We start from the raw sequence: 21,286 nt of genomic DNA, 5'->3' as shown, positions 1-21,286 counted from the left end.
CCACCCCGAGCCCACAGCTAATACAGGGCCCCTGGGGCCGAAAAGGAATCCCTAGAGAGAGCAGTATATTTGCATGAGGTATTTATTTTAAAAGGGAGTCCTGGGTCTATTTTACCCAATCTTTTTAGCAAAGTCCATCAGCTCTTCCAGCCACAATGAAGTATCCTGGGGTACCATGAATCCATGAACCTCTCTTTTCAACATATACAATCCAATTTTAAGATGAATAAGGAAGCTCCCTCCAGATTTGTCAGCGTTCAATTATTAGCATATAAAAGGCACATTTTCTCAATGATTTTCCCTGACTTTAGAACCCACCAGTGACCTGTGGCCTCAGCTTTCTTCTGGCCTCCCAGGGATTGTAAAACAAAGATGTTATCCTGAACCGGGAGGCAAATACTGGATTCTTCTTTTTCAAAGGGGAACAAATGACCTCGCAATAACGTTAAATGAAGGAAATAAGGAACTATCAAGAAGCAATGTTCTGCGACCTGTCCTTCACCTTTCCCTTGTGAGTTCATGGCCACACACATGCCCCAACCCCAAACAGTGCTTGTTCTGCTCAGTGGTACCCATGTCCAGATGGGGAACGGGTTCCCCAGAAGTGTAGAGCTGTGGCCAGCAAGTGCACTTCAAGGGCAAGCGGTAGTGAAGGGACGGATTCAAGTCTAAGGAGGCCAGCAGCCAGGGGAACCCAGGAGCAGGAAGGCATCAGAGCAAATGCAGCCCAGTCGCATTTTGCCCAGGCCCACGAAGAAAATGTGAGTGGTCGTCAGCTCATCACTGACCCAGCTGGGCCTAGAATTTGTGCTTCTCCATTTTAATCTACCATAGTACAGAGAGCTGCACAAAACTAGCTGCAGAGGGGATATCTCCCGACTGCCAGATACTGGCCTAACAGCAATGATCTCATTTAAGCCTTGCCATATCCTTATAAAGTGGGCACTGTTAATGTCTCCATTTTATAGATGAGTTGCCTGAGGCGAAGAAAACGGAATGATTTGTCCCAAATTCCATGGTAGTAAGAGTAGAGCGGGCCTAAGAACCCAAAATTCAACAACATAGTGAACGTTCGTATATATAAAATTAAATTCTATTGATTGAGCAGTTTATGGAACCCCTATGTTCTGCCTCGATGTAGAAGTGAAAACGTGTATTAACAAAAAAGAGGGGAAAAGGGCAATTCCGAAATAATTATTTCCTTTATGAAAGGTTTACCATAGGATTCTTAAAATGGCAAGCTCCACATGCGCACATTATTCCATCTAATAACATTTGCTCTGGAACTTTCTGAAAAGTCCGTTTCACATATGACAGATACCTGGATATAAATAGCTGTTTCATAAGTATGCAAGTATCTGCATCAGACTAATTCTAAATTCCTCATGTTGCTTTGATTGGTTACACTGAAGAAGAAATATCAAAGTCGTAAGTTTGGAAAGGAATTATTAACCTCATTTATTAATATTTAGTAAATATCCCTAGGGCCCATACCAAACACATTAGGCGTATTTCATAGAATATACAAAAGATGAATTCTAACAGATTAATGACGATTAAGAGTTGAATAGATACAACTGACTCCTTTCATAGTTCCCAGCTACTCCCCAAATTTAATATCCCCTATTACACCTCCTCACACTTCCTCTCGGTTCCTTACTTCCTCACTGGCTATAAGCTCCTGAGGGCAACTAATGTGGCTACCATGTTCTTGCTGTGTCTGTCTGCATGTGGGAAGCACTCAACCAATTTTGAAAATTCCTGATGCTCGGGGCTGGGTTCAAGACCTGCCTCAGGCTCTGTGCTGACCGCTCAGAGCCTGGAGCCTGCTTCGGATTCTGTGTCTCCCTCCGTCTCTGCCCCTCCTCCGCTCATGCTCTGTCTCTCTCTCTCTCTCTCTCTCTCTCTTAAAAATAAACATTAAAAAAAGTTTTTTTTAATTCCTGATGCTCAATATTAATAAATTACGTTATTTTTAAAAGAGGCTCTTACTGCAAAGATTCTGTCGCTCTCATTTATAAGCAGACTTGCTGCGTACACCTCTCGAATGTTTGGGTATCATTTTAGAAGATGAAGTTAAGCAAAGAAAGGTTACAATAATGATTTTTTTTTTAATTTTAGAAGACAGAGCTCACTATACTATGTATCAGCTCATTTAAGGATACATGCACATACATTCATATACCTATAATCTAGATTCAGTACAACAAACTTTTTGAACTATTATTCAAGTCAGCTATTTCTTGAGCAACTCCTATGTGCCAGGTACTATGGTAGAAGCTGCAGGGGATCCTGGAATGAAAAAGGCACAGCCCCCACCCTCAAGCAGCTTAATTTAGTGCGATGGTTTATAAAGTATGGTCGATACTCAACGGTACCCACATCATCTCCAAACCTGCAAATGCAAATTCTTGGGTCCCTACTCCAAAATTCCTAAATCAGAAACTGCAGGACAGGGCCCAGCAAACTGTTTTTCATAAGCTCTCCAGGTCACTCTAATACCCTCAATTTTGAGAAACCCTGAGTTAGTAGAACATGTGGAAGAAATACCCATCTAAACAGCCCCTAACGCAAAAAATAATGTGTTCTAGAAGTTGGGTGACAGGAGAGAACCCAAAAATGAAACACTGTTTCAAGGAGCTCATGAAGAGGTGACCTATGAGATGAGTAGTTTAAGTATGCAAACGCATCTTAATTATGATCTGATCGTAAAAGGAATAGAAGTGACAATAAAACTATAGTCATTATTCTTGTGGTACTGAAGGTAGTTATTTGAAATTCAAAGCAAAACTGGGGTTTTAAATACCTACAAAAACACAGGTCAAAATGTGAAGTATTCTTTAAATTGTTACATTCACTTTGAAGCTCCTTAATTTTATTTGTGCTCAAATATATTTTTGACAACTAAAATATTTGGAACATAATATTTTATGTTTTATATTTCTTTTTTAATGTTTTATTTTTGAAACAGTGCAAGCGTGGGAGGGACAGAGAGAGAGGGACAAAGGATCTGAAGCAGGCTCTGCGCTGACAGCAGGGAGTCCGATGTGGAGCTTGAACTCACAAGCCGGGAGATCATGACCTGGGCTGAAGTTGGACGCTCAACCAACTGAGCCACCCAGGTGCCCCTGGAACATAAGTATCCTAAATATTACACTACCAACAAGAAGAATCAACACCCAAAGTTTTCAGTCCATATTTTGTTCATGACCCATTCATTCAACATTTACTGAGTACCTACTAAGTGCAGGCATCGTGTGTGCTAATGACCAGGTAAGAGATTCAAAGGAAATGTATGGACCTTGTCCCAGAAGAACTCATAACCCAGTGAGGTGATGATGCCAGGCAGGGAAGTGTTTGTTGATTCCCCTCAGTTTGTTCTTGTCAACTATAGGCACCAAGTAAAAATGTTAAAGAATAAAACCCTATGATCTTTGAGTAAAGGGAAAATTCTTATATTACTGAACTTAAAAACTAGTGGCTACTAGTTCACACTCACAGGTAACAGCATAGCAGGAATGAACTTCAGTCTACAAACTCAAATAGGTAACAAATAGAAGTTTTTCTGTAACTGAGCTTTCTTTCTTTCTCAAGCCCTCACTCAGCTGCAGTGACAATAATCTTATCAACTGAGGCCCTCTCCCTTTCCCAGGGCTGTGTTAATCAGGTTGGGGAATTTCTGAAGTGCCAATAGGGGAAGCAAGAGATCTCAGGTCCTAGCATCACAGGGACTTGGAGATGTTCTTTGTCCACTGGGATATTTGGTTTTCAGTTTTATGGCTTCCGTATTGACAGGCCTGGCTTGAGGGTCAGGGAATGTCTGGGTTTTCTTGTTCTGGGATGAGGCAGAAATCTCTGTGAGGTGGCTCTTCAGCCTGGACATATTGGAAACATCACATCAGAACTTGTCAGAAATGCTAATTCTCCCCTACCCCGACTTCCTACATCAGAGACTCAGATTAAAGCACAGTCACCTGACCACAAATTCTCCGAGGCTCCACTCTCCCAGGCTCTGCCCAGGATGGAGTGTGGCAGGCTTTACCAAATAGTCTCTCCTTCCTTTGGGGAGTGTTAGAATCTCATTCTACTTCCTCCACTCTGAATCTCGATGGTTTTATTTCTGCCCCAGGGGACACCCCCTCTAGAGATTTTTGATTCCGAGGCAACTGGAATTATCTTGACGGATTATTTTTAAAGCAGAGAAGTACTTCTGGGAAATTAGGAAAAACAGAGAGGGAGAGAAAAGAACAGATCTTACCTCCTGCAAAACATTTTTGCTGATTAAAAGCTTGAGGCTTTGGGTTAGGTGATTGGTTCAGCAAACCACAGGGAGAAAGAGCCCAGCAAGAACCTATAATCACATTTTCAGACTCTTAAACTCAATTTTTCCCCCACCTACACCACCATCATGCCACATGCCTCCTTCACTGACAGTCAATAGGCTACAACAAACCTCCAGGTAGTGGCTACAGAGGAGGCACTTTACAGACTCTAGCTCCAATCTCAGCACAATGTGGGGTGGCCTTACAATTTCCATTTTACAGGTGAGGACACTGCAGCGGAAAGACATGGAATATCTGTCCTAGGTGAGTGCTGAAGCCAGGCTAGAACCCAAGTCTGAGCCACTCCAAAGCCTTCCCTTGGTCCAATTTGCTAGACTGCCTCATAATTACGGTCGAATACTTTCTAAAAACCAGCTACCAGTTAATGAGTACCCTGCTCTGTGCCAAGTGTGTTATATAATCTGTACTCCTTTGATAATTCTTCACAGATGTTAGCACAGCATTTGTTTCTGATAAGACTGAGGCTGAGAGACTTGAGTAACTCACCCAACGTCTCGTTTTGCAGCAGAACAAAATCTGAACTAAGTTCTAGTTTTCAAGGCCAGGTTCCTTCCAAGACAACTGCTTTTGCCATTAAAACAATGTGCTTTCCGGTGAAGGAAATGGGGATACCAGTCACACTAATTTCACTATTGTTAGGGAAACGTAGGGGTGCCTGGGTGGCTTAGTCAGTTGAGCCTCCGACTTTGGCTTAGGTCATGATCTCACAGTTCGTGGGTTCGAGCCCCGTGTCGGGCTCTGTGCTGACAGCCCAGAGCCTGGAGCCTGCTTGGGATTCTGTGTCTCCCTCTCTCTCAGCCCGTCCCCTGTTCATGCGCTCTCTCTGTCTCTAAAATAGTTTTTACAAAATATTTAAAAAAAAAGAAATGTATTCAGATTTTGGTTATAAAATACCATGATCCTAATACCATGAAGTTAATGCACTTAACTCCAAATTAGAACATCCAAATGCCTGCCTCAACTCGGGTCTAAACTCTGTTCTATTTTGGGCAAGTCATCTTAAATGTCTTTCATTTAGATCAGCTTCCTCATCACTAATATGAAAGGACTGGGCTAACGTTTAAGTTTCTGCCCAGCTCTGAAATTCAATTTCTAGACGGAAGTATCATATACATAAATGATTAAGAAAAATTGCAAAACAGCTCTCAGCTTTACCTTATCTTTTTAAGCTGGCACCTCATTTATTTCCCAACTTTTTCAAGGTTTAACATCCTCAGATTTGGTCACATTTTATACTGCAATAATTTCCAATAAAATGATACATCATAGAGTATTTAGAATAAGCATTTACAACATGCCTGCAAGTTTAAGTGTTAGATGTGCCTAATGTTTTGGAACATGTATCTCTTCCACAAAAGATGAAAGAAGTAGAAAAGACTTCTTGAATTATCAAGGTTTAGATCATATTTGAACCTGCAACAATCTATTTAAACTAAAACTGTTCCTTCATTGTAGTTACAAGTACAGAGAAAATGTACTTGTCATTTGTGCAGAGCAAATGTATAATAATATACACAAGTGTAGAGAAATTAGTGCAGAGAAAATGTACTTGTCAGTGTTGCTACTTCCTCAATCTCTGATCTTGAGCAAATTACCCTGTTTCCTCACCTGGAAAATAAGCATTCTAGTAATATACACCTCATCGTGCTGTTCTGAGGAGCAAGATTATCCATATAAAATCCAGTACCTGGCACATCGTAAATGTCTAACAAATGTTTAGCTGTTGTCTGTCACCTGCGGTTTCCTTATTTTCATATGCGAGGTCAGCTCGGAGTATTATTATTTCGGTGAATACTTGAGCGCCTACTATGTGGGAGGCCATGCGGTTACAAGGAATTAAAGTCTCTGGCCTTACATCATATTGGAAGAGGATTAGGGGACAAAGAGGTCAAAAAGAAAAACTAAGACAATTTCAGAGGCGACCAGAGCTATACTTTGGGTAACGGACGTCAGGCTGCCTCGCCTCTTTCCCGCGAGACTGCCCTCGGAATCCCTTTGGCCTCTGCCATTGGACGTCACAAGAAGCGCGACCAATCGTGACCCTCTCTGGGAACTTGGTTTTCCCCTCTCTTCTTGCAAGGCGTCAAACGCCAGTCGTCTCCTCTGCGGACGTCCCTTTCGCTCCTACCGCCCCCAGGAGTGTCCCCTCCGCAAGATGTCTCCCAGCACCCCGGCCGGCCGCGAAAAGCGGAGCGGACGCCTGGCGCACTAAGAGTGACGTCAAACGAGGCCCCGCCCGTTACATCACTTCCGGGACGCTTCCTTCGCGGAGCCTTGTGGGTAGCCGGCCGGGGTCTCCTGGCGACGACGATGGCGGGGGATGTGGGCGGTCGCAGTTGCACTGATTCGGAGCTGCTGCTGCACCCGGAGCTGCTGTCCCAGGAGTTCCTTCTCCTCACCCTGGAGCAGGTCGGGCGCGCCGAGGCGGGTGGGCCTGTTTGGGAGAGAGGTTCGGACTTGAGCCGGCCCCAAGTAATCCTGAGTGGCAGCGGACACACCCGCCGCCGTCGCTTGTCCCGCCTGGTTTGTGTCAGCGTCCACTCCACACGGACCGACCAGGTCTCCCCACGCCCCTATCCGGGAAAGAGACGTCCTTAGACTATCAGGGATTCCTGGGAATTAGGACTTCTCTTTTTTGGGGTCTTTGATGGCTCTGACACAGAAGTCCTAGGCGACCCCCGCGGCCTGGATGTGAGCAAGGGCCTGGGGAAGAATCGTAGTAGCAATGAAGGGTAGTAATCAGAGACTGTCAGGGCTGGAAAGCATCGGAGAAATCGCCCTTTTTTCATAGTGTCACCTCGTTTAAAGATGAAACTGAGTCTCGGAGAGGTGAAGTGACATATTTAAGGTCGCACCACCGGTAAGTGGTGCAGCCAGGAGGAGAAACCGGGACTCCTGGCCCTCAATGTAGCATATCCTCTTTTCGAGCTAATGTGGCCTCTGATAGTCAACAAAAGATAAGACAAAAGAAGTGATGAGTTTGGTTTAAAGTGGTAGAGAATTACTGAAAGTTTCCTTGTGGTTTCAAGTAGCTTGTTTTGTAGTTTTCCTTGTGTTTTCTCCTCAGTACTCTTTCTCTAACTTCCTCAAGTGCCCTGCAGATGTATTGATATCAATTACCTTTCACCTGCAGTTCTCAAACTTTTTAGGTACATCAGAATCACTCTAGGGTTCATTAAAATACAGATTGCTGGGCTCCATCCCCAGGGTGTCTGATTGAGTAGGTCCGGGGTGTGGCCTGAATATTGGCATTTTTAACAAGTTCTTGCTGCTTGTCCAGGGACCACAGTTTGAGAATCACCACCCTGGAGCAGTGCGTCCCAAACTAACGTGCCTATGAATTCCCTAGGAATGTTATCCAAGAGACCCTCCAGGGTTTTTCCGTATCTCTAAGTGTATAGAGGGTGAAAATTGATAACAAAGGGTGGTCAAGTATAAGAGAGAAAAGTACTACTTGTGCTTTTAAATTTGGAAGGAAACAGTAAGTGGGATAAGTTTATCAGAGCACAAAGATTGGGCTTGTTTTGCCAGTTAAGCTGAGCACATGTTTCCAAGCTTTTCTGAATTGCAGTTGAGGAGTCCATGATCTCATTACCATCTTCGTTTTCCTTCCTAAATCCAAACTCTATCCATAGCTACTCCTCTTTATGCTATATGTTTTCCGTGATGTTGAGAGCAAATTGGAAAATGAGGGAGAATGAGGTAATATTGACAAGGTTGATGGACAGTGACTGAAAGCTACTCGAAAGGACTGGTGATGGGCACCTGAGTGGCTCAGTAAGTAGGGCCTGCCTCTCTCTCTCTCTCTCTCTCAAATAAATAAACATGAAAAAAAAATTTAAGTAATAAAAATAAAGAAAGGACTGATGAAAACGTAAAAGGGAGGTTGTAATGATGCACTGTTATGATGGTCATCAGTAAGGGACTGCAGTTTCCATCTGTAGGGCTATCTGAAATCTTGGTGGTTAACTTCAACTTAAGCATTATTAGGGAGACATGGGAAACAATATACAGCCCACACTTTGATCGTGATGGTAACACTCTGGGTGACCTTTGACAGCAGGTAGTAAATTGTCATCACTGTTGGAATTCTTTTGTCTGGTTTCCCCAGGCAGTCTCCCATTTTCAGTTTACATCCTAGATGAAGATGATGCTGCTGGGGGGCGCCTGGGTGGCTTGGTCGGTTGGGCGTCCGACTTCGGCTCAGGTCATGCTCTCACGGCCCGTGAGTTCGAGCCCCGCGTCGGGCTCTGTGCTGACAGCTCAGAGCCTGGAGCCTGCTTCGGATTCTGTGTCTCCCTCTCTCTGCCCCTCCCCTGTTCATGCTCTGTCTCTCTCTGTCTCAAAAATAAATAAATGTTAAAAAAAAAAAAAAAAAAAAGATGATGCTGCTGGAAATGGTCTTCGTGCCTGGTATGCTGGCTGACTAGATGTGAGCTGCAGTCCTTGTCACACTGAACGTGTGGCCATTGTCTTTAAGATGCGGCTGAACCTGATGTTTGCAGAGCTGAATCTCTTAGTAATAGTACTTCTTAGAGAACTGTATAGGACTGCGGTGTACTTGCAGTACCTGTAAGTCCGTGTAAGACTTAGATAACAATCTCTGACTTAAATAACAAATTTTGTAATTACATTAAATATATAATAATTGGAAATTTAAATTATGAGTATATTATATTGATTTTTATGGTTATAAATTATAAATAAGATTATATATTATACGATACATTTTATGATTATAAATAAACTATAAATTATATAATTACTAAATTTTATTATTATAAAATTTGTTGTTTAAACAGAAACGTTCTACCGTGTTATGTAGGTAGTAGTTAAAACAAAGGATGTTATTTTGAAATTACTTTTGTTTCCTTCTCCACAGAAGAACATAGCTGTTGAAAATGATGTAAGAATAAACAAAGACAATCTTACTGATCTTTATGTTCAGCATGCAATACCGTTGCCTCAGAGAGATTTGCCAAAGAATAGATGGGGGAAAATGATGGAAAAGAAAAGAGAGCAACATGAGACGAAAAATGAGACTAAAAGGTACGTTTCAGTGGTTCTGGTTTATATGACTTCACAGTGTTGTGTTTCTTCTTTTTCTCCAGGTAAACTTAGGTAAGAAAAATTCATTTGCTCAACAACTATTTATTGAGCACCAGGCACTGTGCTTATAGCACAAATAAAACTGACAGAATTCCCTGCTCGTATTTTAATTGGGAGAAACAGAATTTAGAAAGTGAAATAAAATATACGGTATGTTACGTAGTGATAAATGCTAAGGAGAAAAGGACAACAGGGAGAGAGATTACCATTTTAGGTAAAGTGGCCAAGAACAACCTCACTGAGAAAAGACATTGCAGCAGAGAAACCTACAAGGTAGAGAGCAAGCTAGCATTCCAGACAGAATACAAGAGTCAGGAGTGTGCCCATCATAGACCAAGAACAATAAAGAGGCTATCAAGGCTGGTGTGGAGAGAATCTGAGGGAGAGTAGAGAAAAGAGGTTTATTGGAGGGGAGTAGCAGAAATTGTTGGCAAGATCCCATAAAGCTGTGTAAGTCGTTGTAAGAACTTTGGCTTTGCTCTGAGATGAGGAGCCATTGGAAGATTCTGAGCAGAATGATGACACCGTATGATGTACATTTCAACAGCATCACCCTGGCTGTAACTTAAGGTGGGGGGAGGGAGATAGGGAAGTCAAACAGGAGACTGTACTGTGATCCAGGCAGTAGATGGTGGTGACTTTCAGTGAGGTAGTGAATTTGGTAAGATGTGGTCAGAGTCTGGATTTATTTTGGAGGTAGAGCCAACAAGATTTGCTGAAATGGGAGAAAAGGTAGAGTCAAGTTAAGACGTTAAGGTCTTTGAATGATGCAGGAATGAAGGAACTGTCATGTAGCTTCGGGGGCACTATTTACAGTTTTTAAATTTCAGAAAATACTTGATAAAACCACAGCAAATAAATTTCCTTTTTAAAAGAAGGCTACCTTTCTTTAACAGTGATAGCTTAATGAGGACAAGGTGTCCTAACATCCCTGAGTGTATTTCTCTTCCTGTGTCTGTCGTATCCCACGTGGGTGCTATTGATTAACTACTGAACTTATTTTTGGAGGTTTCTGTTTGTAAGGTAGTGTGTATAGGCAGTACACCAGTGATTGTGGAAAAAGATGCAGTGAAGGGTGGGAGCGAGGGAAAATGCTAGTGGTGAGTTGAATAGAGGTTTTAATTTGTAGTTATGAAGAAAAACTCATGATTGACCAGGAGATTATTCCCCCAAGTGTGGAAACCGTTGAAGAACGTAACATGTATGCTCTTAGTCTTTTGGAAAATACAGTCACTTTTTGATCAGGAACACATTCAGTTCAGATCGAGGATCCTTTTAGCTTGATGGTTATATACTGGGATAGGCTACTTATTAGAGTTAGCTTTTGTAAATCTTTGGGTTAGGCCAAATATATTTTCAATTTACTTCTGTTGATTCTTAATAAGAAAGTATTTTCTTGCTCTGCACATTCAGGCACACTGTTCTAAGCAAAGCTTTCAATACTGTTATACTTCATATAAAAATCCCTTTAACCCCTCAGTATCCTTTTGGAAGACATCTTTGGCTCTTTAAAAAAAAAAAAAAAAAAAAAAAACACAATTTGACTTTAGAATCAAAACATTAAAGCTGGAAGCATCTAAGAGACAATCAGGTATTGTTGAATTGTTTATTAATTTTTTTGTGGACGGACTGAGCTCCTGTGACGTCCTCCAGACCACACAGAGCTGGGACCAGATCTACAGCACGGTGCCCAAGCTGGAGCGGGCCTCTGGGCTCTTAGGTTGAACTCTCACAAGCTGACGCGCTGTTTCCCTTCTGTGGTGACAGTGGGTGTATAGTGAGCTTATTTTTTACCTTCTACCAAATTATGTTCAGTGGTGACCTGAGAATTGGTGAGTTTGGCGAATCACCTAGGATCTGGTTAAAATGCAGATTCTGAATCAGTACAGGTTGAAGCCTCAGATTCTGCATTTCTTGAGAGCTTGTTTGGAGGTTCTAGCAGGGGAGCGCAGCTACTCGTATACCCTTGACCGAAGAACGGTCCTCCTATCGGGGAAGGTCGTCCTCTTCGACCGAGCGCGCAGCTTTGGGAGGGACGTACATGGAGCGGTGAGGGAGGAAGGGGACACCCGCCTAGCCAGCCAGATCAGCCGAATCAACCCTGGCGATCAATGGGGTGACAGATGTCGCAACCAGATCGCCCTCACATCCAGATTCTGCATTTCTTAACAGGCTCCCCAGAGGATGCTTAATGCCCCTGGTCCCTGCACCACACTTGGAGATGTAAGACTAAAGTGTTCTTCCTAATAAATGGCCGCTCAAATTCTTACGTGTTTAATTAAAAGGTTTTGTTTCCCCCCCCCCAAGAACAAATGTGTTGTGTCCCGAGGTGTCATGAATAATGGACAAATGAACGCTCTTATCATTTGTCTTTGTGATTCAGAGTAGAAATTTGGTTTTCAGAAGCTAAATGTGAAGACTTGCTGAATTTTAACATTAAAACTTTATAAATGTTATAGTTACAGTTTAGAAAATGCCTTGGCTTTAGAGATCTTTAATGAATAGAACAGAATGTTCTGTCTCGTTGTTTGTAGACTGCTACTGTAGTAGTCTTGCTATAGTTTTCTAGGTTATTATCCTTTTTAAAGTAATAATTGATACATAGTCAAGATAATTCTCTCAATTAGAGGGTGATTTTTAAAACTTAAAAAATTTTTTTTAGTTACTTAGGAATCTTGTTTTTAAGTCCTAGGGTTAATTTGTCAGCTGATGTTTTCAAAATATTTGTATCTTGTGTGTACATTAAAGCTAACTTAACGTTTCTTGTCAGTAAATACTTTAAACGTCAAAGCCCTAGAATATTACCATTTCATTTAGGGTGAACATAGAAAATTTGATTCCCAGTAGTCCTACTTAAAATAGATTAGTCTTAGCAATGTTTTTTTGGCCATTGTTTTAGCTTTGAGTTCCTGTGAACGAATGGGTTTGCTGTTCCAATTATGTTTTCCGTGAATACATCTCTGTGATTGCAGGAGTGGCACTGTGGATGGGTTAAGGAAAAGGCCCCTCATTGTGTTTGATGGAAGTTCAACCAGAACAAGCATCAAAGTGAAAAAGACAGAGAATGGAGATAATGATCGACTCAAGCCTCCCCCTCAGGCAAGCTTTACCAGTAATGCCTTTCGAAAATTACCAAATTCGTCTTCCAGTGTTTCACCCCTAATTTTGTCTTCCAATTTGCCTGTGAACAATAAAACGGAACACAATAATAATGACACTAAACAGAACCATGACTTAACGCATAGGAAAAGTCCTTTGGGTCCTGCAAAGTCCCCACCTTTGTCCCCTGTTGGAACTACTCCAGTGAAGTTAAAGCGAGCTGCTCCTAAGGAAGAAGCGGAGGCCGTGGTAAGTGTGCAGAAGTTTCTGGGCTCATGGGAGATGTGAATGAAATCTTTGAGCAGTCTGCCTCATAGCTGAGGTGGGAGAGCAGTGCCGCAAGCAGATCTTGAACTCTTAAATGATCTTACTTTTTACATGTCCTTTCTCGTGTTTGAATCCTGGAAGTATAAAATCCATGATAATAAGTTAACATTTTTTAAAGTCTACTCGATTTCTTTCTCTTTTTTTTTTCTATATTTATTTAATTTATTTTTTAATCTACATCTGAGTTAGTTAGCATATAGTGCAACAATGATTTCAGGAGTAGATTCCTTAATGCCCCTTACCCATTTAGCCCATCCCCCCTCCCACAACCCTTCCAGTAACCCTATGTTTGTTCTGCATATTTAAGAGTCTTATGTTTTGTCCCCCTCCCTGTTTTTATATTATTTTTGCTTCCCTTCCCTTATGTTCATCTGTTTTGTATGTAAAAGCCCTCATATAAGTGAAGTCATACTGTCTTTCTCTAATTTTGCTTAGCATAATACCCTCTAGTTCCATCCTCATCATTGCAAATGGCAAGATTTCAATCTTTTTGATTGCTGAGTAATATTCCATTGTGTGTGTGTGTGTGTGTGTGTGTGTGTGTGCGCGCGCGCGCGCGTGTGCATATACACACATGTATCTATATATATATGTATATATATATACACGCACACACACATACATGCGTGTATGTGTATATACACACATGTATCTATATATGTGTGTATACACACACACACACACACACATATACACACCACATCTTCTTTATCCACTCATCCGTTGATGGACATTTGGACTCTTTCCATAATTTGGCTTTTGTTGATAATGCTGCTATAAACATGGGGGTGCATGTGCCCCTTCAAATCAGCATTTTTATATCCCATGGATCAATTCCTTCTAGTACAATTACTGACCCTTAGGGTAGTTCTATTTTTAATATTTTGAGGAACCTCCATACTATTTTCCAGACTGTCTGCACCGGTTCACATTCCCACCAACGGCGCAAAAGAGATCCTCTTTCTCCGCATCCTCGCCAACACCTGTTGTTGCCTGAGTTGTTAATGTTAGCCATTCTGACAGGTGTAAGGTGGTATCTCATTGTGGTTTTGATTTGTATTTCCCTGATGATGAGTGCTGTTGAGCATTCTTTCATGTGTCAGTTGGCCGTCTGGATGTCTTCTTTGGAGAAGTGCCTATTCATGTCTTTTGCCCATTTCTTCACTGGATTATTTGTTTTTTGGGTGTTGAGTTTGATAAGTTCTTTATAGATTTTGGATACTAATCCTTTGTTTGATATGTCGTTGCAAATGTCTTCTCCCATCCTGTCGGTTGCCTTTTAGTTTTGCTGATTGTTTCCTTCACTGTGCAGAAGCTTTTTATTTTGATGAGGTCCCAATAGTTCCTTTTTGTTTTTGTTTCCCTTGCCTCTGGGGACAAGTTGAGTAAGAAGTTGCTGCAGCCGAGGTCAAAGAGGTTTTTGCCTGCTTTCTCCTCAAGGATTTTGATGGCTTCCTCTCTTGCACAGGCCTTTCATCCATTTTGAGTTTATTTTTGTGTATGGTGTAAGAAAGTGGTCCAGGTTGATTTTTCTGCATGTCGCTGTCCAGTTCTCCCAGCACCACTTGCTGAAGAGACTGTCTTTATTCCATTGGATACTCTTTCCTGCTTTGTCAAAGATTAGTTGGCCATACGTTTGTGGGTCCATTTCTGGGTTCTCTGTTCTGTTCCATTGATCTGAGTGTGTTCTTATGCCAGTACCATACTGTCTTGATTACAGCTTTGTAATACAGCTTGAAGTCTGTGTACACTCGATTTCTTTCTGCTTAAAATGTGTAAAGAGAGTGTCTTAGGCACTTTTCCTAGCGTTTTCTCATTTAGATCCTTTATCTTGGAACTAAAAGAGGAAAATATTCCTTTGTTAGCAAAGTTCAGAATGTTAAGCAATTTGCCCAGGGTCACATATTTATTAAGTAGCATTTTAGAGCTTGACCTTTAGTCTGTCTGTTTTGCACTTATCTTAAACCACACTAGAGTGTTTAGGATTTATCACTTACCTCCCCTTCTCAAATTTACCTATCCTTGGAGGGTAGAGGAAGTTTAGGGGAATCTACTGTGTTGGACTGTGTTATAGTTAACCATTTAGATGCTTGGATTTCATATACTGGCAAATTTGGTAGAGATAGGCAATATATTTAGAGTTTACTTAGGGTTTAATTGTTGAGATTGTGTGTGTGTGTGTGTATATTTGATCCTTCCCTAGACTTGTCAGAAAATTATTTTACTTTTAAATATCCAGTTTTATAGCTTTTATTTCTTATCTTAGTCTATTTAGGCTGGTATGACAAAAAAACAACTTTGATTGGGTGGCTTACACAGCAAACATTTATTTTTTATAGTTCTAGAGGCTGGGAAGTCCAGAATCAAGGTGCTGACAGGTTCAGTGTCTGGTGAGGGCCCACTTCCTGGTTCATAGCTGGCTGCTTTTCGCTGTGTTCTCACCTGGTGGAAGGGGCTAGTAAGCTCTCTGAGGTCTCTTTTATGAGGGCCCATTCATCAGAGCTCCTCCTTGTTATTTAAGCACCTCCTAAAGGCCATGCCTCTTCATACTATCACCTTGGGGGTTAGGTTTCAAAATGGGACTTCTGAGGGGACACAGGCATTCAGTCTCTGTAGTATTCCTGTAGTATACGGTGACTTTATTATCCTCTTGGAATTGTGTGTCCAAAGGATCAAGACTCAGACTAGTTCCAACATTCTAAAATAGTAGACCCTGAAAAAAGAAAACTATTGTGAGTGTGACCAGCTCATGCTTCTTAACGTTAGTTCATCCTTTCAGTGACCCTGTGACATAGCACAGGTCTTTTTCTCATCTCGCAGATGAGGAAATAGAAGCTCAGATAATTTAAATAAAGTTGTCCAGGGTGTCAGAGTTACTAAGTGGCCAGGCTGCAGTTGGAATTCAGGTCTGTCTCACCTCAGTGCATGCACCTTTGACACCGGGCTGCCTCTAGACTGACGGACTTCAGTCACTTCTGTGGGAAGTGGGAGGAGGGTGTCAGATAAGAGAGGGAAGAATAAGAGAAAAGGTAGGAGGAAGAATCCAGACCTCAAATATTACAATAAAGACTTAGCCTCGAGGATCTTTTCTTTCGGTCTGTTAGAAAGCATTTTTCTACTCAAAAATTTTACTCCTTCAGAGGTTTGTTTTATTTATTTTTTTAATTTAAGAGTGTTAAGATCTTGGATTGTGAATTTGAGGAAGGCGATGGGGCAGGCAGGAAGGAAGCAGGTCTGGAGCCTTCAGTGCTTTTCAGTTCTGAATGCACCTTAGAATTACCTGGAGGAGCTTCCTGAAAACCCAGACAGACGTCAGAGCTTCATTCCTGCCACCTCCTGTGGATTCTGACTTAATTGGTTGTGGGATAAGGCCCCGGTCTGGGCATGTTTGTAAGTGCCGTGGGCAATTCTAATTTGCAGACGTTAGAACCACAGCTAGAAAAAAGGGTGGCCGGGGGCTTGCTTTTTTTCCCCAAGCTCCTAAAGTCTTTTCCCACCAGATGGCAGCAGTGATCTACTGTGCATAGATTAGTAGTACACTTTGGTGGTTTAGAGTGCTCATTTGAAGTTATTCTCTGACATTTCTGCAAGTATATACTGATTTCTGTTCATGTCTTTTCAGAATAACCTGAAGCCCCCAGAAGCAAAGAGGAAGATACAGCATGTTACATGGCCATGAAGGAAAGTTTCCAAAAATGTAAATATAACTGTAACTGTAGTTTTTCAAGCAAGTTCACATATATTGACAGTATTTACAGAGATCCTGATTATTGTGGAATTTTCCAAAGAGGTTTCAAATTAGGTTTGAAAAAAGTCTTTCCTTTTCCCTCCCTCCTTTTTTGTTTTTTTTAATTTTTGCATTCTGTTCCCTGATTTAGAAGGAATTTCTTTTTCAACAAGTGGCTTAGTGTTTGTCATTTATAGCGATCCTAGTCAATTATTAGCTGCAAGTCTGGTATAAAGCATCTGATGACTTTTAAGAATTATTCTCATTAGCCTGTTTTAGTCTTTGGGGAAATTTGAGGTTTTGTTTAAGCTCAAATCTTCTGGAAGTTCACCATTTTTATTTCTTTTCCCTAGCAAAAGAATTTGACAGTTTATCCCAACATTTTAGTAAATACTGCCACACTCCTCAAGGTTCACCAATAAAGCATATTTGTAGTGCTGCCGATAAACTATTCAGAATATACAGATGAAACTGCTATTCTCCAAGTGCTTACATTGCCTTTCCCCATAAAAATCAAAAGGTAAATCAGTGCTTGCTGTTGCTCCTTCCCTTGAAGTCCCGACAGGATTGGTCTGTTAGGAGCCGACTGGTCGTTCTCACAGCTGGTCTGCCCTTTAAGACGTCCTGGCCGTGTAGTAGCCCTACCTGCTGTTTTCGTGAGCAGTCTGTGATCTCACTCTGAGCGCAGGGATCGCTCCTTCCCAGGTGCTGCAGCTTTTCAAAAAGAAGCCAACTGTAAAACCTTCAGGTGTGGTCATGTTCAAGATGGCACCCGATGGCAGAAGGTTTAGAGAGTAGGAAGAGGGGGATGGAATTCTAGAACTTCAGAGAGTCCGGGAAGGATAGCGGTGAGAGGGAAGCTTAGCGTCATCTGGAGTAGGCAGAAGACGAGAAGATACTGAAGCCACAAGTCACCCCAGAGTGGCAGCATGGGAGACGAGTACCAGCTGGACGGGCTCCCTGCTGGGGTGACGGGGACAGCTCCCCGCAGGACTGTCTGTCACACGCACAAGTTATCCACTGAAGTTGTGTGTTCCTGTTGGAATGGTGTCACCATCCCATTTGTACGGTGGGAATCAGTGGGAAAGTAGGGTATACCTTAGAGCCGTGAGTTCTCATGTCCACGTTTTGCCTTGTATTTCTAACCAAGTGCAGAGGATACTTTATACTTTTTTCCTTATGTGATCGATCTTCAAATTGGGGTTTGCCTTTTCTTTACTTTTGACAGCAGTCTCGTTCCTCTTTTGATTTGTTAACGCAAGTATTTTAGTTCAGCTCTCAAATAGCCTTACAAAAAATTCATTCAGCCTTGCAGGTACATATGGTACTAAAACTTTAACCCTACGGTTTTTAGCCATTCTGCCTTTATCCAGTCGATAAATCTATACATACGAGACAAAATTGGTACATACGATGTGTTGCATGTTGTGCTAAATCAGTAACTACATAGTTACCTGCGGGGCTGATGCATGTAATACTGTTGAAGGACAACTGTAACCCTCTACATAACTGTAAAGGGAGATTTTAAAAATGCAGATTTTAGAGTAGAATGACAGATTTTTGTATTCAGTTGTCCCTGCTGCTCCCATCTGCATTCTCTCTTAGTTAAGAGAGAGTTAGCCATTTGACAGTTTTAAGTCAGTGGAAACTTATTTTTAGTTACTCAAGAAAATTAATTTTTAATTTGTATATTTAACTTACAGAGTAGGTTGGTAATAACAGCTGAACTGTGTAACATTGTTGCTTCAAATTGAAGTTTATATTATGAACATTCAGAATCAATGCTCATATAGCAGCATATTATTGGGCTATTTTGAGTTTGAAATGTGGAGAAGTGGGAAACCCTGGACTGTGTATTACCTGATGCTGACATCTCAGAGCGCTGTGCCTTCTCAAGGTGTTTACATACAGTCTTGAGATGTCTTCCTCCACATGACGGAGCCTACTGAATGATGGGACTTTGAGGCAGAAGTGTCGGGAATCTTAGGTTTTGAAGGGTTGCTTTGGTGTGCTTTAAAGCTTACAAGGAATTGAGTTGAATGGCAAACGACTTTGGAATACTCTTGGCTCACGATCATTGTAATATTGTTACTATCGATTTCCTGTTTCAACAGAGCCAGCTTTTTTTGGGGGGGGGGGGGGCGGTGGTAGGCAGACGAATGGCATTCGAGTCAGTGAGTGGCTTCTGAGGTGTAGTTATGAGCACTTGACCACTTCTGCCACTGGCAGGTGGTCTTGCTCTTTTCTTCCCCTACTTCTTTGTTCTCGGTTTCTTTTTTCTTACTCTCCTTTCCCATATTTTAACTTTCTTTGCTTCTATTCTCCATCCTCCTTTCTGCAGACCCTAAGCACCAGGCTTAGGTTTGCAGGTCATAATGCCTGGCCCTACGCATTCATTGAGGAGTGAAGATAGGATAACCCCCGTTCCTCTTACATTTGAGGGATCATAGACTGCCATGTGAATTCTGGAAGTCTCCAGCCCCTGCAGCACCAAAGGCCCTAAATTGCTTCCCAGTGGCCGTAAAGGCAGTACAGTTTACCAAAATAGCTTTATTAATCTAGACAGCTACCAGACACTTTGGAAAGTTGGTTCAACTACCACTATGAGGCCATAATATTTTTGCTAGTATTAAAATTCCTCAGAATTGTAATTATTATTTGAAATAATATTTTGGTTGACTTAGTTTTCTGAGAGATGATTCTAAAACTGGTCTAGAGACTCATTCAATAGCAATGACCTTTTAAAAACTTACATTAAGTAAAACTGCCAGTAGCTTAAATCATACATGTGTAAGAGCTTCCTCTATTTACTACTGTGGAACTTCAGTAATTTTAAGAGGTTACAAAATGGTCAAAATGTTTTTAAGCGTGCTCTTTTATTAAATGCTTGTGCAGGTTTTGTAATTCAGTACAGAGAGTTTAACCTTGTAATGTACATTTTTGTATGTAAAGGTCTTTTAAGTAGCCTTATCCTTATTTAAATAAACTGAATAAAATTATTGAGTAGGTCTGTCATTCATAAAAAAATAAAGTGGAAAAACATTCTGTAATGACTTGGTCTCCTTTTATTTGAGCAGACTATCCAGTGGAAAAGTGTCATTCTTTATAGTACGACCTTCTGTACCAGAATTGACTGGGATCAGGCATGATCCCCATAGTCCAGCCACATCTTGGGGACCCTACCGTGAAGAGCTGGGGGCTTCAGTGGCCTGGCGTTCAGGAGAGCCTGATGCCACAGGGGCTGACACACCGACTGCCACTATTCTTTGGTAGATGGAAACAAGTCCCTCAGACCTTATCCTGTGTAAGCTTTCTTAACAAACTGGAACAAACCAGAGGTTCAGGCAAAAGGGTTATTTGCGTGTGGGGTGGTCTTTAAAGAGTAAATCTCTAAACTGGTCATCTTAATGTTGGAAACCGAAGCTCTAAATTAACTGACTTGTAAAAACACCTCAGGTTACTTTATCTACCTTGAATTTTAAAAAATAGGTCATTTTTGGGGAGGGGACAGAAGAGACAAATTTATGTTCATTTACCTTGTTTTTACTAAAGTGCTATTTACTGAAGTGCTCTGCTTTTCCAGCTGTTAAACCTGGTTGTCTATAGTGTTGTGGCAGAAAGGACAAAGGTGTGAGTTAATTATGTTCCTGCTCAATGAAATAATGGATGATCGTAATGACAGAAAGAAAATCAAACCGAGAAATGAAATCGTGAGAGATGGGGAATGTAGGGTAAAGAGCTGCTTTAAATATAGTGGTTGCGGGGTGCCTGGGTGGCTCAGACACTTGAGCATCTGACTCTTGATTTCAACTCCGGTCATGATCACAGGGTTGTGGGATCGAGCCGTGTGTGGAGCCCGCTTAAGATTCTCTGTCTCCCTCTGCCACCTCCCCGGCTTGTGATCTAGCTCTCTCAAAAGGAAAAAAAGAGAAAGAAAGAAAAAAGAAAGAAATGTATGTTAGGAAAGACCTCTTTGAAGAAATTTAAAAACATTTTTTAAATTCTCTTTTAATTTTAAGTAAACTCCACCCAACATGGGGCTCCGACTCACGACTCCAAGATTGAGAGTTGCGTGCTCTACGGGCAGCCAGCCAGGTGCCCGCCAAAGAGATTATTTTTAAGGGGACAGTTAAGGAAAGCTTTCAGGAAAAGCATTGTACACGTGATAGATTTTAAATGTCTACATATTCTTGGGGCGCCTGGGTGGCTCAGTCAGTTAAGCGTCCGACTTCGGCTCAGGTCACGATCTCACGGTTCGTGGGTTCGAGCCCCGCATCGGGCTCTGTGCTGACAGCTCAGAGCCTGGAGCCTATTTGGGATTCTGTGTCTCCTTCTCTCTGTGACCCTCCCCCATTCATGCTCTGTCTCTCTCTGTCTCAAAAATAAATAAACGTTAAAAAAAAAATTAAAAAAAAAATAAATAAATGTCTACATATTCTTTTATTGCTCCTTCTGTCAGACATGGAGTCTGTTCCCTGCTGCTCGAATATAGATTGGTCTTGTGATTTGCTTTCATCAGATGAATGCTCCTCTCACTCTGGGACCCCTACTGCAGCCCCCTGAGAGAGCCACTTTTCTAGTATGCTAGAAAAACATACTAGCCAACAGCACTGACCACCAGGTGTGACTTAATCCCCCGTCCCCGCTCCAGCTGCCCCATGAGTGTCCAAGGTGAGACCAG

The 21,286-nt window shown here is 41.7% G+C and overlaps 1 protein-coding gene and 1 long non-coding RNA gene across 3 annotated transcripts; one reads left to right on the top strand and one right to left on the bottom strand.

Annotated features, from left to right (window-relative positions):
* Positions 1 to 3,433: 3,433 nt before the first annotated feature.
* Positions 3,434 to 6,484, bottom strand: LOC109254540 (uncharacterized). The gene is made up of 3 exons (XR_002074856.2): positions 6,199 to 6,484; positions 4,259 to 4,351; positions 3,434 to 3,875 (listed from the first exon to the last, which is right to left on the bottom strand). It is a non-coding gene; the product is annotated as an uncharacterized LOC109254540 (long non-coding RNA).
* A 102-nt stretch (positions 6,485 to 6,586) lies between these two features.
* On the top strand, positions 6,587 to 19,655 carry CUNH2orf49 (chromosome unknown C2orf49 homolog). Of its 2 annotated transcripts, XM_019428496.2 has the most exons (5): positions 6,587 to 6,752; positions 9,226 to 9,392; positions 12,425 to 12,551; positions 12,678 to 12,800; positions 16,501 to 19,655. In XM_019428496.2, exons 1-5 carry the CDS (start codon positions 6,654 to 6,656, stop codon positions 16,555 to 16,557), a joined length of 573 nt encoding a protein of 190 aa, XP_019284041.1. In that variant the 5' UTR covers positions 6,587 to 6,653; the 3' UTR covers positions 16,558 to 19,655. The 2 variants fall into 2 exon arrangements, with proteins under 2 accessions (XP_019284041.1, XP_019284039.2); XM_019428494.2 differs by having other exon boundaries at positions 6,596 to 6,752; positions 12,425 to 12,800.
* The last annotated feature ends 1,631 nt before the right edge of the window (positions 19,656 to 21,286 follow it).

Source organism: Panthera pardus, unplaced genomic scaffold (assembly GCF_024362965.1).
Source record: "Panthera pardus isolate Hobbes unplaced genomic scaffold, ASM2436296v1 HiC_scaffold_25, whole genome shotgun sequence".
NCBI lineage: Eukaryota > Metazoa > Chordata > Mammalia > Carnivora > Felidae > Panthera > Panthera pardus.
Note: the sequence above shows the minus strand (reverse complement) of the source record. Positions and strands in the feature narration are given on the sequence as shown.